Below are 14588 nucleotides of genomic sequence, written 5' to 3'. Positions count from 1 at the left end.
AGTAGCAGAAGTGGTTACAAACGATTGGGTTGCAAGTTATGGTGTACCAATGGAGTTACATTCTGACCAAGGCAGGAATTTTGAATCAGCTGTGTTCCAAGAGATGTGTAAGAAGTTGGGCATTCGAAAAACACGGACAACTGCATTGCATCCTCAGTCCGATGGTATGGTGGAACGTTTCAATAGAACATTGGAGGAGCATTTAAGGAAAGTAGTAGACAAGTACCATAAGGAGTGGGATACACACATATCATTATTCTTGATGGCTTACCGATCGGCAGTACATGAGAAAACGGGCCAAACTCCCGCAAAGGTAATTTTTGCAATGACCTTCGACTGACAGCTGATCTGAAGTATGGGATAGATGCCGATGAGGGGAGAAATGTCAAGAAATCCACTGGTGTCTTGGAAGAAGAGCTGAGAGAAATACACGATCTGGTAAGGCAACGAGCAAAGATTATGAGTGACAAGATGAAAGCCAGATACGATAAAGCAATTAATTCGGAAGGGTTTCAGGAAGGAGATTTGGTGCTGTTATACAACCCACAACGAAAAAAAGGTTTGTCCCCGAAATTGCAGTGTAATTGGGAAGGCCCATACAAAGTTGTAAAACGGATCAACGATGTAGTGTACCGCATACAAACCATTGGCAAACCACGAACCAAAATGAAAGTGGTTCTTTTGGAAAGGTTGGCAGCGTTTTGATCGAGAGATTTGTCTGATCGGGACGATCAGACTTAGGTGGAGGGCAGTGTGACGAATATTAGCAACAAGCAGTGACTTGTATGCACATCATTAAATCAACCATTATGTCTACCCATATGTCCATACGAGCAGCGGAGAAGAGACGCACAAACACATGCATATATCTTATCTGAGATGCTCACAAAAGAAGGCAATAATTTGTGCAAGTATATACACGCGAATATGAGAAGCTATAAACGTAGTTATAGCTGGTAATTTTATAGCTGATAACTAACTAGTAAATTCTAGAATAGAAAAGCCTAGAAATATGCAACGAGGAAACCAGACAGTATAAAAGGCAGCAACAGTAGAGACAATCAGTTTGATTTAAGACGCTATCTGGCGAGCAATAGAAGTGTTATTTTGAAAGTACTCTAATAAAGACCATTTTGCATTATCGAATATTGGAGTTATTTATTCAGCAGTTTAGTGATTCGAACGTTAGCAGAAGGTTGCAAATAAGAGGAATTGCACTAAATTCGTAACAGTATGTTTGTACTCGCATTCAGAAACCACTGCATTAAATTGAGTGTAACTTTCACTGTTGCATCAGCCTATCAACTTAAATTTTAGTATACATTTCAAACCCTGGACCCGGGTATTGATGATGAGTGATTTAACAAAGTTTTTACATTTTTGAGATACCTCAACCCGTTTCCGATATATAGGGCACAATGTTGTTCAGGGTTATTATTAAAACTATAAACATCAGTACCTCGGAAGCGGTTTCCATGTTACTTGGCTTTCGTATCCACTAACAAAATCCTTTGGTAATACATTTAGGAGGTACGTTTGAAGAACGACCAGGAGTGTATTTTGATAATAATAATGTAAATATAGTTAAAAAAAAAACTAAAAAACACGCAAATATGGTACCGTTTTAGTATCCACAATCCACTTAGATATTTGATGTTGATAGCACCATAGCACAGAGGTGCGTGTCTCCGCCATTAAACACAACTCGTTTTGTAGTGAGTTATTTAACCACTTCAATAATTGCCGCTAGATGGGTCTAACTCTCCTTTGCGCGTCTAGCCTAGAGAGTTACGAACTAGCATACATACAAGTGAAGCTAATATAAGCGTATTTAAATAATCCAAAAATGTGGCACGGCTGGGATCTTTTATATATTCTCTTACGTTTTTAACACGCTTACTTTTCTATACAATGACATTTTGGTGAAAATTTTATGAAGTTCTGCTTAAAATCCGCCAGGGTTTAGATGCCAAGTAGAGCTGGTTGAGAAAATTTTATAGAGGAGGTAGTTTACGCTACTGTACAAGTCTTAAATGGATATAGCTCCGAAATATTGTCATAGACGCCAAAGTTTTTATAAGTTGTGGAGTGTTTATACTAGGCGCAAACTTACTACCAACCAATGATCCTATTTAAAGGGCCAATTAATGATGACTTATAACATAAAACCAGAACCAGATAAAACAGCTGATCGAACCTACCTTATGGAAATCAATGTAATCGATTAACGGTGCCATACCATAACGCTAACGCCATAACCATACCATAGCCAACCATATCCATAACCTAAAAGTATTTGAGTTGGCGAATTTAATAACTTTTTGTAGATTTTGTTTATATCTAATCTAATCTAATTGTTTTGAATACGTTATGACTAAGAGACTTATTTTTTGTGGAATATGTTTGTAATTTTTGAGTTTTCTTCATTTTTATGAAATTTTCACGATTTTTAGGTTAAGGCACCATTAATCGATCACATTGGAGATGGTTATGCATATGAGCATGGTTACGACTATGGCGTTAGGGTTAAGGAAGTTTAATTAGCCCTTACAATACATGTGGGGAGTTTTCGGTGATTGTATGCACGGACAACTGAATGTTACTTGCCCACCGGTAACTAGATTATACAATTTCTTTCTAGATTGCGGTTTTGAATATATAAATAGTTTGAGGCAACCCAAAAATAAAAGTGAGGATTCTTTATTTTAAAGTTCCACGCTTACAAAGTAGTGGGTGATAGCTAGTATAGAATAAAATGAAAAGTAATACAAATTTCAAGTGTCCCCTTTGAGGTATATCCCGCCAAATTATTATTTCTACTCAGCAATGTAACTATAAATTAATTTATAATTTCATTATTCTTTAATACAAAAGCATTAAAACAAAATACATACAATTTTGCATAACACATACATACATAGGTATGTACATGTATTTGACTATAAAAAATAATTGCGCAAATGACATCTTATTTATTATATTATTATATTCGACATGAGTGTGACTTTACGAGTAATTATAATGTTTTATATATTTATTAAATTATATTTGTTTTTGTTAAAAATAAAATAAAGTGAGAAATCAAAAATTTTAATTAAAAAGTTTGTATGAAATGTGTGATGGCTCCATTAACTAAAAAAAAGAAATATATGCATAATATTTTTGAATGGGGAAAATGTGTAATATAATTGCCATATAATAAATGGAAAATTGCGTAAATACTTTTTTATTTCATTTAATAACGGTAATAGTTTGTAGGTAAGTATCAGCACAAGTATTTATACTGGAATTTTTGTAGTTGAAAAACGATGAAGGCGGACGGACATACACAACCTTTAGCTATTATTTCCTTTTGACAAATGAGTTCTATCCATGATTTACCTACAATCTTAGCATACAGAGCCCGTATCGTGTTATACGATCCGTGTTCGAAATAAATTTTTTAAATCCAAATAGCTCTAAATCGGTAAATCGGATTAGTGACATATTTGAGCTAGGGATAATGCGTACACTTTAGATCCTAAATATATTGTGACGAATATTATCATTTCAAAGGTTATTAAATAAAGGCACAACACATTTAAGCAAGCTACATAAACACATTAATCATCATGTACACACATAAATACAAGCAGCAGAAAGATACTCAGAAACGCATGTCATCATCAGCTAATACTTCGCTCACATATGCACACGCATATGGTTACACACTACAAATACACGCGCGTATGGCTGGTGACGAGGTAGAGACTTCTAGAAGAAGAAACGTCTAGACATTTGGGCAGAGAGCATAAAAGCAGCAGAAGCTGAGTAGTCCGTAATCAGTATGATTTAAGCACGCTATTGCTTGCGAAGTATAAGTGTTATTGTGAAGTGCTATCAAAGTACTCTAATAAAGACCATTTTGCATTATTGAATATTGGAGTTATTTATTCAACAATTTAGCTATACGGATGTTAGTAGAAGGTGTAAAATAAGCGGAGTTTCATTAAATTCGTTACAATATTATAATTTTTATGAATAATTGGACAGTGTCATTTATATCGTTTAAATGAAAATGCTTTTCTATACGGGATCGTATAACACGATACGGGCCCAGAATTTGTGGAACGTAACGTGAAGCTAAAAGTTTGGATATCTTAAAAATATTGCGCAATTATCAAAGCAGACCTTTTAAATAATGATTAGTAATGGTAATTGGTGGCCGCCGTTGTGCGATGGTAGCGTGCTCCGCTTACCACACGAAGATCCTGGGTTCAACTCCCGGACAAAGCAACATCAAAAATTTAGAAACCGGTTTTTTTCAATTAGAAAAGTTTTTCTAAACGAGGTCACCCTCGGCAGTGTTCGGCAATCACTCAGAGTGTATTTCTGCCATGAAAAGCTTCTCAGTGAAAAGTCATCTGCCTTGTAGATACTGTTCGGAGTCGGCATAAAACAAGTAGGTCCTGTCCCACCAATTTGTAAAAAAAATTAAAAGTAGCACGACGTAAATTGGAAGAGAAGCTCTGCCTAAAATCTCTACGGAGGTTCTTGCGCCTTACATTTATTTTTTTAATGGTAATGATTACCCGATTAATTGATCATTTTCTTTAAAAACCATTAAATTATTACTTGCAATTATTTTCTATTTTTTACACGCTTATATTAGCTTCACGTGTATGTATATATGCTTGTTTGTAACTCTCTAGGCTAGGCATGCAAAACACAGTTAGACCCATCTAGCGGCAATAATTGAAGACGACCCGGCGGTGGTTAAATAACTCGCTACAAAACGAGTTGTGCTTAATAGCGGAGACACGAACCTCTGTGCTACGGTGCTATCAACATCAAACATCTAAGTGGATTGTTGATACTAAAACGGCACCATATTTGCGTGTTTTTTAGTTTTTTAAACTATATTTATTCATAGTTTTATTAATGATTACTTTCCTATTGAGCTTATTTACAAAAAAACCTCTTTCGATAATTTTTGATTTTTTTTCCGCTTTGTTTTCTATATACAAGGCCATTTTAGGATACAATAGTAAATCGTAAGCGTTTATTTAGGTGTATAGATCAACATATACGGTGAATGGTATATGAGTGTTGATTTAAACATATTCTCAGCTAAGTATATACACATGTGACTTATTTTGTTTTGTTGATATTCTGACAGGGTGGATAAATGATGTATATTGGAACGATTTTCCGTCATCCCTTGTCAAATTTGGTTTTGAGACAAATCGGTGATCTGTTGTTGTCGTTTGTCCTGTATTTATAGTTCTTAGGTACATGAGCAGGTTTTGTCAGGATTGGTGCTTGTATATATTTAGTTATGTGTATGTGCTGTGTGTTCATTCAGAACCGAGGGTGGTTTTTACTGATCTATTTGTGTGGCTGACTGAGGCAGGTAAAAATACGTAATTTTAGTCGTTTGTCCTTCTTTGTGGGTTTGTTGTTTTGGTGCGTTAATTGTTTTGGGTTTATTTGTTGTTGTATGTTTGTTTGTTGTACCTACTTTTTTTCTTGTAAGCATCCCAATATCATTGATACCACAGGAGGAATAGGAGCACACAAGACACATGTGCAGGGAAATAATAAAAAAGGAGGTGAAATCACAGGAAGGACAAAAAGCTAATGCAGAGGAGAAAACAATAAAGAATCTACGGCATAAACTAAGGAAAAACAATATTGTCACAACGAAAGCGGACAAAGGAAACGCCACTGTGCTAATCCGAAAAGAGGAATATATAGCCAAAACCGAAGAACTCATAGAGGAATTAAAATGTCGTAGAATAAGAGAGGATCCCACAGATGTACACCAAAAATCAAAGTTGCTACAAAAAACGGAACGAATATAGTAGATTCTAACATCGCACATAGATTGATCCAAAAGAACCCTTCGGCTCCTCCACTGATTGCGCTACCAAAAATCCACAAGCCGAGCTGAGTTAAAAAGATAACTTGCCGTTCTGAATGTATCTGTGAATAACATTCGCATATGTTTCGATTCTTGAAATACGTATGAGCAGTGTCAAATTCATTATATAATATACAGACCATTTCTAAATATTCTCGCGGAATTTTGTTCTCGCGGATTTTTTATTCCCGCGGAAAAATTCCTCCAATTCTTTTCTCCTAGGGAGAAGAATAATTGGGGAATAGGAATTTCGAATTTTAGAAGTCAGCTATTTTGTCAATTGAAATTTTGTTGCGCATTTCTATTTTTGTTTAAGAAATTGAAAAGTATAATTATGGCTGCGAGTTTGTTTAAAATTTAGAAAGAAAATATGAACAATACACAATATTGCATTTCATATGGAATTGACTAAAATTAGTAATGAATTGGTGCCACAGCAACATCGACAAAGGAGCATAAGAAGAAGAAGACGGCGGAATAACACAAATCCACCGGAGTTGCATGCATTCATTCTGCAAAGCAATTTTCTGGCGGCCAAGTCGAGTTGAGTTCGCCTTTCGCCATATACCAAAATCTATTTAAGCTTTCTTAAAAAATCCTTGCGCAATTTCTGAATGGCTGCATCAAATATACGAAGAGTTCTTCCGTTGCTTTTGATATACTTTTCGACTTAAAATAATGAATATTGTGGTTGTTGTTGCATTAACAGTGAGAATATTGTGGTAGAATTTAAATACATATTTTAGCACAAATTTGTAGAAATAAGTGTTTTTTCTTAAAAGAACCAATTTCCTTTAACTATTTTGATGCATTCCCTTTAATTTAACTAGTGAAAAAACTCCTATGAAATGGCAGAGAAATCTCCCTCTCCCTCACATTCATAATACCTACTTTTCTCCCATAACCGGTTTCCGCTTTTTCGAACATTGTTCAGAATAGGAGGAAAGGGAGAAGTGAAAAAACTCACAAGGAATTTTTATTTAGAATACGAAGAATGGGAGAAGGGAAAAAAGTCGCACGGAATTTTCGTTTAGAATCGCGCTGATAGTCTTAAATTTTAAGTTATGTATTTTCATTGTAGGAGGAATAGGCGACCTGAATGAATTCGACAATACATATCTTTATATTAAATAATACTAATTCATTTCAAATATGTATAAACTACTATCATTTACTTCACCCTTACTCTCTTTTATGCCTGCGCTTTTTGTTGTCTATCGCTTCCTCCATTTTTTTGAAACTTTTACCAATCGTCTTTTGTTGCATTTTGAATGTCTTTAATTTTTCATTATAACCTTTTTCCAAATTCTTAATTTCTTGTGGCGGAATGGTCCAATTGTTATTTCGTACTGATATAGCGCTTGTAGGATCTTCAGCAGCATTATATTCGGGTATTTCGATGCCTAAACGTTTACATACTTTTTCCATAATATCATCGACGTAGGTGGATATTATGAGGTCAGCCTTTTTGTCCTAAAATAAATCCAAAAATGTACTTTTTTTAAAACGTATTATGCACATTTATTTATATTAACAAAATCATGGGGACCACCATACATTACCAATTCGATTACCAAAAACGCCTCCTATGGCAGCCGGTTAGGGAGTTAGAATATACACGCGGTAAATATGTCTGTCGTAAGAGGCGACTAAAATACCAAATAGATTCAAGGGGTTGTGTAGCCCTCCCCTTTCAGGTTGCCAGCGCAATATGTAGCTTCTCCAAACCCAATTGTAAAACTCACCTATCCATGGCGAATGCTGTTTCATTACCAGCCGAGGCTCTGGCGACCCCGAACTGCTCATGAATCTAGGGGATGGGAGGGCGGGATGGCCTAGGATGTTGCATGTGGTCATAACCAATCGTCCCCGAGATGGTCGGGCTTGGTACCGGAACGTACCGGATCTGCATCCGGTAAAGGACCATCAGCATCGGCAACACTCCCCAAGGCCTTCGGGGCGTGTCCTTATCACTAAAACAACAACATAGCAGCCGGTTCTATTTACCGGAGCGTACAACGGCAGTCGTCTTCGTTTACCCCCTTTTAATTTGTTGTATCTGTGGTCGGAGCAGAACCTTGCAGCGGGACTTATCTATACCCTCTTGCTCTGGGTAGGTGTTGAACCCAACCCTGGCCCAGGGAAGTGGGTTTGATGCATTTACGGAAGTGAATTTATTTAAGATGCTCACACTCATGTCAGTTTGTCACGTGCAAAGGATGGTTGTATGGAAGGGCGTGTTCTGGAGTACCTCACAACATTCGGTGACTTCGTAATTTCTTTAAAACTTTTAGGGCATCTTGCTATTCCCGCCCCAGGGCGTCCCATAATTTACCGAGCATAAGCCCCTGCCCTGTATTCCCCTTTTCTTTTTGTACACCGTTTGCCGGTACATAATATATATATCTGTGACATCTGGATGTTCTGGGCCCAGCAACGGTAATCCGACGGGTGCTTTTGAAACTCGCAGTTGCAGAAAGCAATCTCCACAGCAAGGCGCGCGTCACTCTGGCTCAACTTTGATCTGGATACTGAAATAGGCTAACGTGTCCCTACATGACACCAACCATCTTTTCAATTACAATGTATAACCCGCACCTGTAACGCGCATATCTGAAACTGCAAGTTTCCTTGACTTCCCGTTAAAGGAAATTGATGACAATTTGTGAGCGATCGCACATATTGGATGGGGCACAGCACTGCTACAATAAAAAAATTCCAATTATTTCGAGAACAAACTGTAGTTCATGAATAGGTGTAAATGTAGTTCTCTGGCGATCCGTTTAGCCGAGCGAAAGCTGTGAGTCTTCGAAATCATTGCAACATCATTACTAAATATAATGTATGTATGTATGCCAGTTTGTGAGCGAATTGGTGATTGCCTCGAGGCAATCGAACGATCGTTTACCAATTAAAAAAAAAAAAAAAACTCAGAACCACCGTAAGTCATCTCAACAATGCTTTTCGCCCCCGGAGTGGGATTTGAATAAAGTTTGTATGGTATGGTGGCCATCGAATCTTGCTCTATACAAGTTTGTTGGAAACATACATGCTTTGTGGGCTGTAAATTGCAAATTATAAGCTTTCCTCCATATTTTTTGTTTTTTAATGGTAGATTGCCACTTGGTATGATCTGCAGAGTAGTGCCCAATGTTATATTAACATCAGCTAGTCTAAAAATATAGATATATGTAATTGGGTATTCCCTTTTGAGGCACATACATATGTATATATAAAAATATCTACATCTTACGTAGAATGGAGAAAAGCCATATCTAAATCTCTTTCAGGTAAATCGGCTTCCCAATCCAAAACGTTGTCTAAAAGCACTCCGCCACGACAAGCACGTGCTTCGTCGCTATTCTCACCAGAACGGCACATACCACCACATGGTTTTTGACCAACTGTTTTTGCTGCAGTTTGCCGAACAAATTGTCGTCTACATTTGTTACATTGTTCCACAAACATATTGCCGTGTAGTTCAGCTAAATAATGACGCTTCAAACCTGATTTTAAATGTAGTCCATCGATATTTTGACTAACAATATATGGTACAAATCCTTGTTCAACCAAAGCGCGCAGTGCCATGTGTGTTTTTGTTGGCTTTGCATCGTTAAATGATACATTGATGTTGGGCTTTTTACCCCTCTCCGCTAGTGTCCATACACCGTTTGGGCCCCTTTTCAATGAAATGTAAGCGTAGTAATTTACAACAGGGGTCGACTGACTATACGCCACTGCTACAACAACAACTGCTAATACGCGTCCAAAAATATCGTGACAACAATCGACCGATTCGTCTTGACCTCGGCAACAATAGTCAGAAATGAGAAAAGGAAATTTTTAACTCTGCCAGGAGATATTTGCAGTTGAGGTTGAAGTCATGTGGTTGTTGTAATGGTAATAGTCTAGAACAGGAGTTGTTGTTGTTGTATTACCGATAAAGACACTCCATGAAGGTTTTTGGGAGTGTTATCGATGTCGATGGCCCTTTGCCGGATATAGATCCGGCACTATTAAGGCACTAGCCCGAGCATCTCGGGAACGATTAATATGGCCATATCAATCCTTGTAGCCCCCTCCCTAACTGCTAATACCAGCCCAAACATTTCGGGAGAAGTGTTAAACGACGCGACTTGACATCAGTATTAAAATTGTATCTCGTTCAAAAGATATTGTGACGAACATTAGCAACACTAAGGGACACTATCATCTCTAAGCCGATGCTAAGCAGTGACTTGTATGCACATCATTAAATCAATCATTATGTCTACCCATATGTCCATACGAGCAGCGTAGAAGAGAAGCACAAACACATCGCATCTTATCTGAGATGCTCACAAAAGAAGGCAATAATTTGTGCAAGTATTACTCACGTATACACGCGCATATGAGAAGCTATAAACGTAGTTGTGGCTGGTGATTTTGTAGCTGATAAGTGACTAGTGGGTTATAGAATAGAAAGCCTAGAAGTATGCAACGCGGAAAGCAGACAGTATAAAAGGCGGCAACAGTAGAGGCACGACAATCAGTTTGATTTAAGCAAGCTATTAGTTGCGAAATATAAGTGTTATTTCCAAGTAGTCTAATAAAGACCATTTTTGCATTATTCAATATTGGAATTATTTATTCAACAGTTTAGTGATTCGAACACTAGTAGAAGGTTGCAAATAAGAGGAATTTCCGCAAATTCGTTACAATATTAACGAAAAACTGAAAAATGACCCGGGGCTTTCCAAAACGGGGGTGGTCCCATGACGTTTTAGCGTAGCGCACCATTCTGCGTTGGCGGGCTTCGGCTGCCCTTATAAAAAATTAGTTTGGCCGGTCTACCAGTGGGGCGGGATCCATATTAAATCCGTACAAAATCTTATGTTATACTGTTGTCGAAGTCATTACGAATCTTTTGGCACCTCTCCCGATATTTTTGGACGCGTATTAACAATAGACCCCTGTTCTAGACTTTTACCCATAAGCCAAACCAACTACGGGACATTCCACCATGGATACCGGTACGGGACCGTAATAAAATCCTCAAATCTCTTGCTGGCTAAGCATAAAGACTACTCACTGGAAGAAGCTACTGTCCCACCAAAATACTGCCCTCAGAACCGCCACGGCTTGTCTTCTTATGTCTCCAGAACACCATCTACATAATGAGGCGAGAATACTCCCCATCAGGGAGAGAAATAAAATGCTAACCAAACCTTTCCTGTTGAATACCCAGAAACATGGGCATCCCAACATGGGCTTAAGGAGTCAACTCTCTAAGCATTATGAGGAAATACGGCACCTGAGAACACAGCCGTATGAGGCCAAAAATCACTAATATGTCCTCTGTGAAATCCACAAACAGGCGTCGGACCTATATGTCAGGAATTTCCCGGTGAATCATGTACTCGAAGAAGAATACTCTAAGCTTGCAGAAGCGGAATGCACACTCCTTAAGGAAACGCGAGTCACTTTAGCTCAGCTTCGGTCTGGATACTGTAATAGGTCAAACTCTTACCTATCCAGAATCAACCCCGACATACAAAATGTATGCCCTGATTGCAATGTGTCCCCACATGACACCAACCATCTCTTCAATTGTAATGTGAAACCAACGCCTACAACAACCCCCCTCATTATGGTCCACTCATGTTGAAGCAGCAAGTTTCCTTGGACTCCCGTTAGTGGATATTGATGACAATTTGTGATCGGTCACACCTATTGGATGGGGCGAAGCACCGCTACAACAACAACAACCGGGTACAGATGTTACTGATACTTACCGGAAGTCAGGTATACCAGCGCTTGTACTTATACCGGCGCCAGTATGCACAACTATCCGTCCTTTTGCTGCCAACATCCATTCGGCGAGTTCGATGCACTTTTCGTCCACTTCTGCAGCACTGTCAAATCTCTATTTAAAATTTGTATTAAATTATGGTGGGGCCTTCACAAATAGAACGTATCTTACCTCTGGGATTCCTAAAATTCCTTTATTATCATATGGCGAGAGCCCATCTGCATAGTTACAGCTCATCTTTTGCAAAAAACTACAAATACCATACGTTAAGTAAAATATGCCAAATTTCAGGTGGAGATATTAACATGATACAAAAAAGAAGGCATTGTTTACGATATAGTTTGGCAGCTTAAATTGAGGTTATGTTGCAAATAGAGTGGAAGGCACTCTAATTCAGTGAAGGAGAGACTCGAATGGATTGGAATGAAGAACAGTAGGAAGAGCAGAGTTGCATTGGATCAATCATTGCATGAATATTCGAATCTTTTATTAGCCGTGTTTTTCAACACGCGTATATCCGTTTACGCTTAAACTTTATATTGACTGCTAAGAGACAAACTATAAATACACCTCTGAAATTGCTGCGCATAAATTTTGTCCTACTAAATTTCAATACGCATTATACTCAGATGTAACTGAAATATGTGTCTTTGTTTCACCCTCTACACTAATTCTATGTATTATATGTGTGTCCACAATTCATCGCAACTGATTCAGCTATATGTTATACCCTATGGCCATCAGAGCGTTGCGTCTCCGCTTTTCGGTACACCCTGTTGCTGTAGCTAGTTGTTTAACCACAGCCGCTAGATGGGTCTCCTTAGCATTATCTAAGCGAAGATAGGCGTTTTTTTACACGCGCAAACGAAACGTATACACGCGTGTTAAAAAACACGGCTATTATTTCATTAGTAGCTAATCGAATGCCTAATGAAGTCAAAAACACAATGCAACTCTGTTGGCAGCCATCCGCTTTCGTTTCCGCTTCTTAGTTTTTGGTGTGTTCAGTGCTTAAAAATGTCATTTGTCAAAGCAAATGTCATTGTCTGCATGGCGGAACGATACAAGGTGGCCGCATCGAACAGCTGATTATAACCTTTTTTATTTGATTTGATACATCAACTACCGGCGCAGTACGATTTTGACGTTGTATCGTTCCGCCATGATTGTCTGTCTCATTCTTCATACTAATCGAGCAGTTACTTCTGTGTGAAAGCAAAAAATTTACGATTTCATTAGCAGGTGAAATGAGATCATTAAATTTCTGTGTGAAAACTGTATAAGCAAACATTTTCTTTCAATTACTGCAATTAATGTATTCTAGATGCCATATATTACAAAATTATAAAATTTATGTCTGTTTAAAAATTTAACTTCAATTTCCCTAAGATTTCCTTTATATGGCCATTAGTGATGTTTGTGTGTGTGTGCAAATTTTGAGCGATCAGCTGTTAGTTGCGCTACTTGGTAAAGTTTATAATGAAAGAAGGTAGTTCCACTCAAAATTTTTTGACGTATTTGGGGATTTTTGAAGTTTCATAATATTTGTTGTTTTGCCAGAAGCGTTGCCATACCGTTACTGTTTAAGGCGAAATTGTGGTTTTTGTATATGGAATTTCCCTTTAGGATGAAAACGTAATGGTCATCTGAGACAATAATAATATGCTTTAGCACGATATATGTGCATATATATCGATTGATAATACAGTAAAACATGCAGTTTTTTTGAGAAATACGTTGGTTAATGACTCATATCTATATGCCAGCTTGACCCCTAGACAGAAAAAGAAATACACGAAAAATCCTGTTCTTCTAGAAAGACCCTACTATCATGCCACGACAGTGGATATTTCTCAAGGCATGTTGAGAAAAAGTGTTCCTCCAAAGTCTGCACATCTATGTTAATGCTAAATGGGCACAGAACGTGTAGAGGCGGGGCTGCCCCAAGGTGACCCCTGGAGCAACCGCCAAAAACATTCTCATAACTAGTGCCTAACTTGCAGAGCTACATTTCATTTCATTTCATTTATTTATTACGGCAAAAAAGCCTAATTCATAAATTAAATTATATTACAATTTACTATCTTATTGCTAAGGTTTTACAATATTCGTAAAGTTTTGCTTTAAAAGCTACGATTTCATTACAACTTTTTATATCTATAGGCAGTTCATTGAAACTTTTTAGACCTTTATAAAAAATATTTTGCTGATCTATTTCAGTTCTGAATAAAGGCAGTTTAAAATTGTGTTTATTCCTTGTATTAATGTTATGTGTTTGCTTAACTAATACTACGTTTTTACTTAGATATTCAGGTACATTTTCACTTTTAATATTAAATATAAACTTCATAGCGTGAAAAAAATCTTTTGCTTGACACTTAACCAGTTCAAACTTCTCAGCATATCAGCCGTACGAGTATCTCTAGGTTTTTTAAAAATAAATCTCATACATCTGTTTTACATCTTTTGAAGTTTATCTATTTCTTTGTCTGACACAATGAATAGAATAGATGGGCAGTTTACAAAGTGCGGTGCTATAATGGACTTATATATAATTATTTTGTACTTTTTTTGAATATATTTGGATGTTCTCTAATTAACCCCAATTTTTTTCGCAACTTTCTGGACTGTGTAGTTTATATGTTCTTCAAACTTGAGTTTGTTATCAATTATAATTCCCAAATATTTTATACTGTCAACTTTTTGTATGCTTTCATTATTTATTTTTAAACCAATTATATCCTCATTAACGTTCCTCCTTGTTGTTATCATAAATTTCTTTTTATTTATATTAAGTTTCAGTCTATTTCCGCAAAACCATTTATACAGGTTATTCAGTTCATGTTGTATTTTAGAAAGTGCAGAATTAATATTATTCTCACTAATCATTATTAA

General features: G+C 37.1%; 1 protein-coding gene across 7 annotated transcripts in view; it reads right to left on the bottom strand.

Annotated features, from left to right (window-relative positions):
- Positions 1-12046, bottom strand: part of Sirt6 (sirtuin 6) — a 70301-nt gene extending 58255 nt beyond the window's left edge. For 6 of the 7 annotated variants that reach the window (XR_010953039.1, XR_010953038.1, XM_067783858.1 and 3 more), the window contains exons 1-5: positions 11865-12046; positions 11677-11807; positions 9156-9581; positions 8952-9075; positions 7089-7375 (exon numbers count right to left, since the gene is read on the bottom strand). Coding sequence is in view for 5 of the 7 variants with exons in the window: in XM_067783858.1 (XP_067639959.1) it covers positions 7089-7375; positions 8952-9075; positions 9156-9581; positions 11677-11807; positions 11865-11930 (1034 nt within the window). In the remaining 2 variants the exon portion in view is untranslated. Of the gene's footprint in view, positions 1-3028; positions 3133-7088; positions 7376-8951; positions 9076-9155; positions 9582-11676; positions 11808-11864 lie in introns of those variants that run through there. The other variant, XM_067783862.1, reaches the window with a different exon arrangement.
- Between the last annotated feature and the right edge of the window lie 2542 nt (positions 12047-14588).

The sequence above is a fragment of the Eurosta solidaginis genome, chromosome 4, assembly GCF_040869045.1.
Source record: "Eurosta solidaginis isolate ZX-2024a chromosome 4, ASM4086904v1, whole genome shotgun sequence".
NCBI lineage: Eukaryota > Metazoa > Arthropoda > Insecta > Diptera > Tephritidae > Eurosta > Eurosta solidaginis.
The sequence above is the reverse complement of the archived record's forward strand: the minus strand, read 5'-3'. Positions and strand labels throughout refer to the sequence as shown.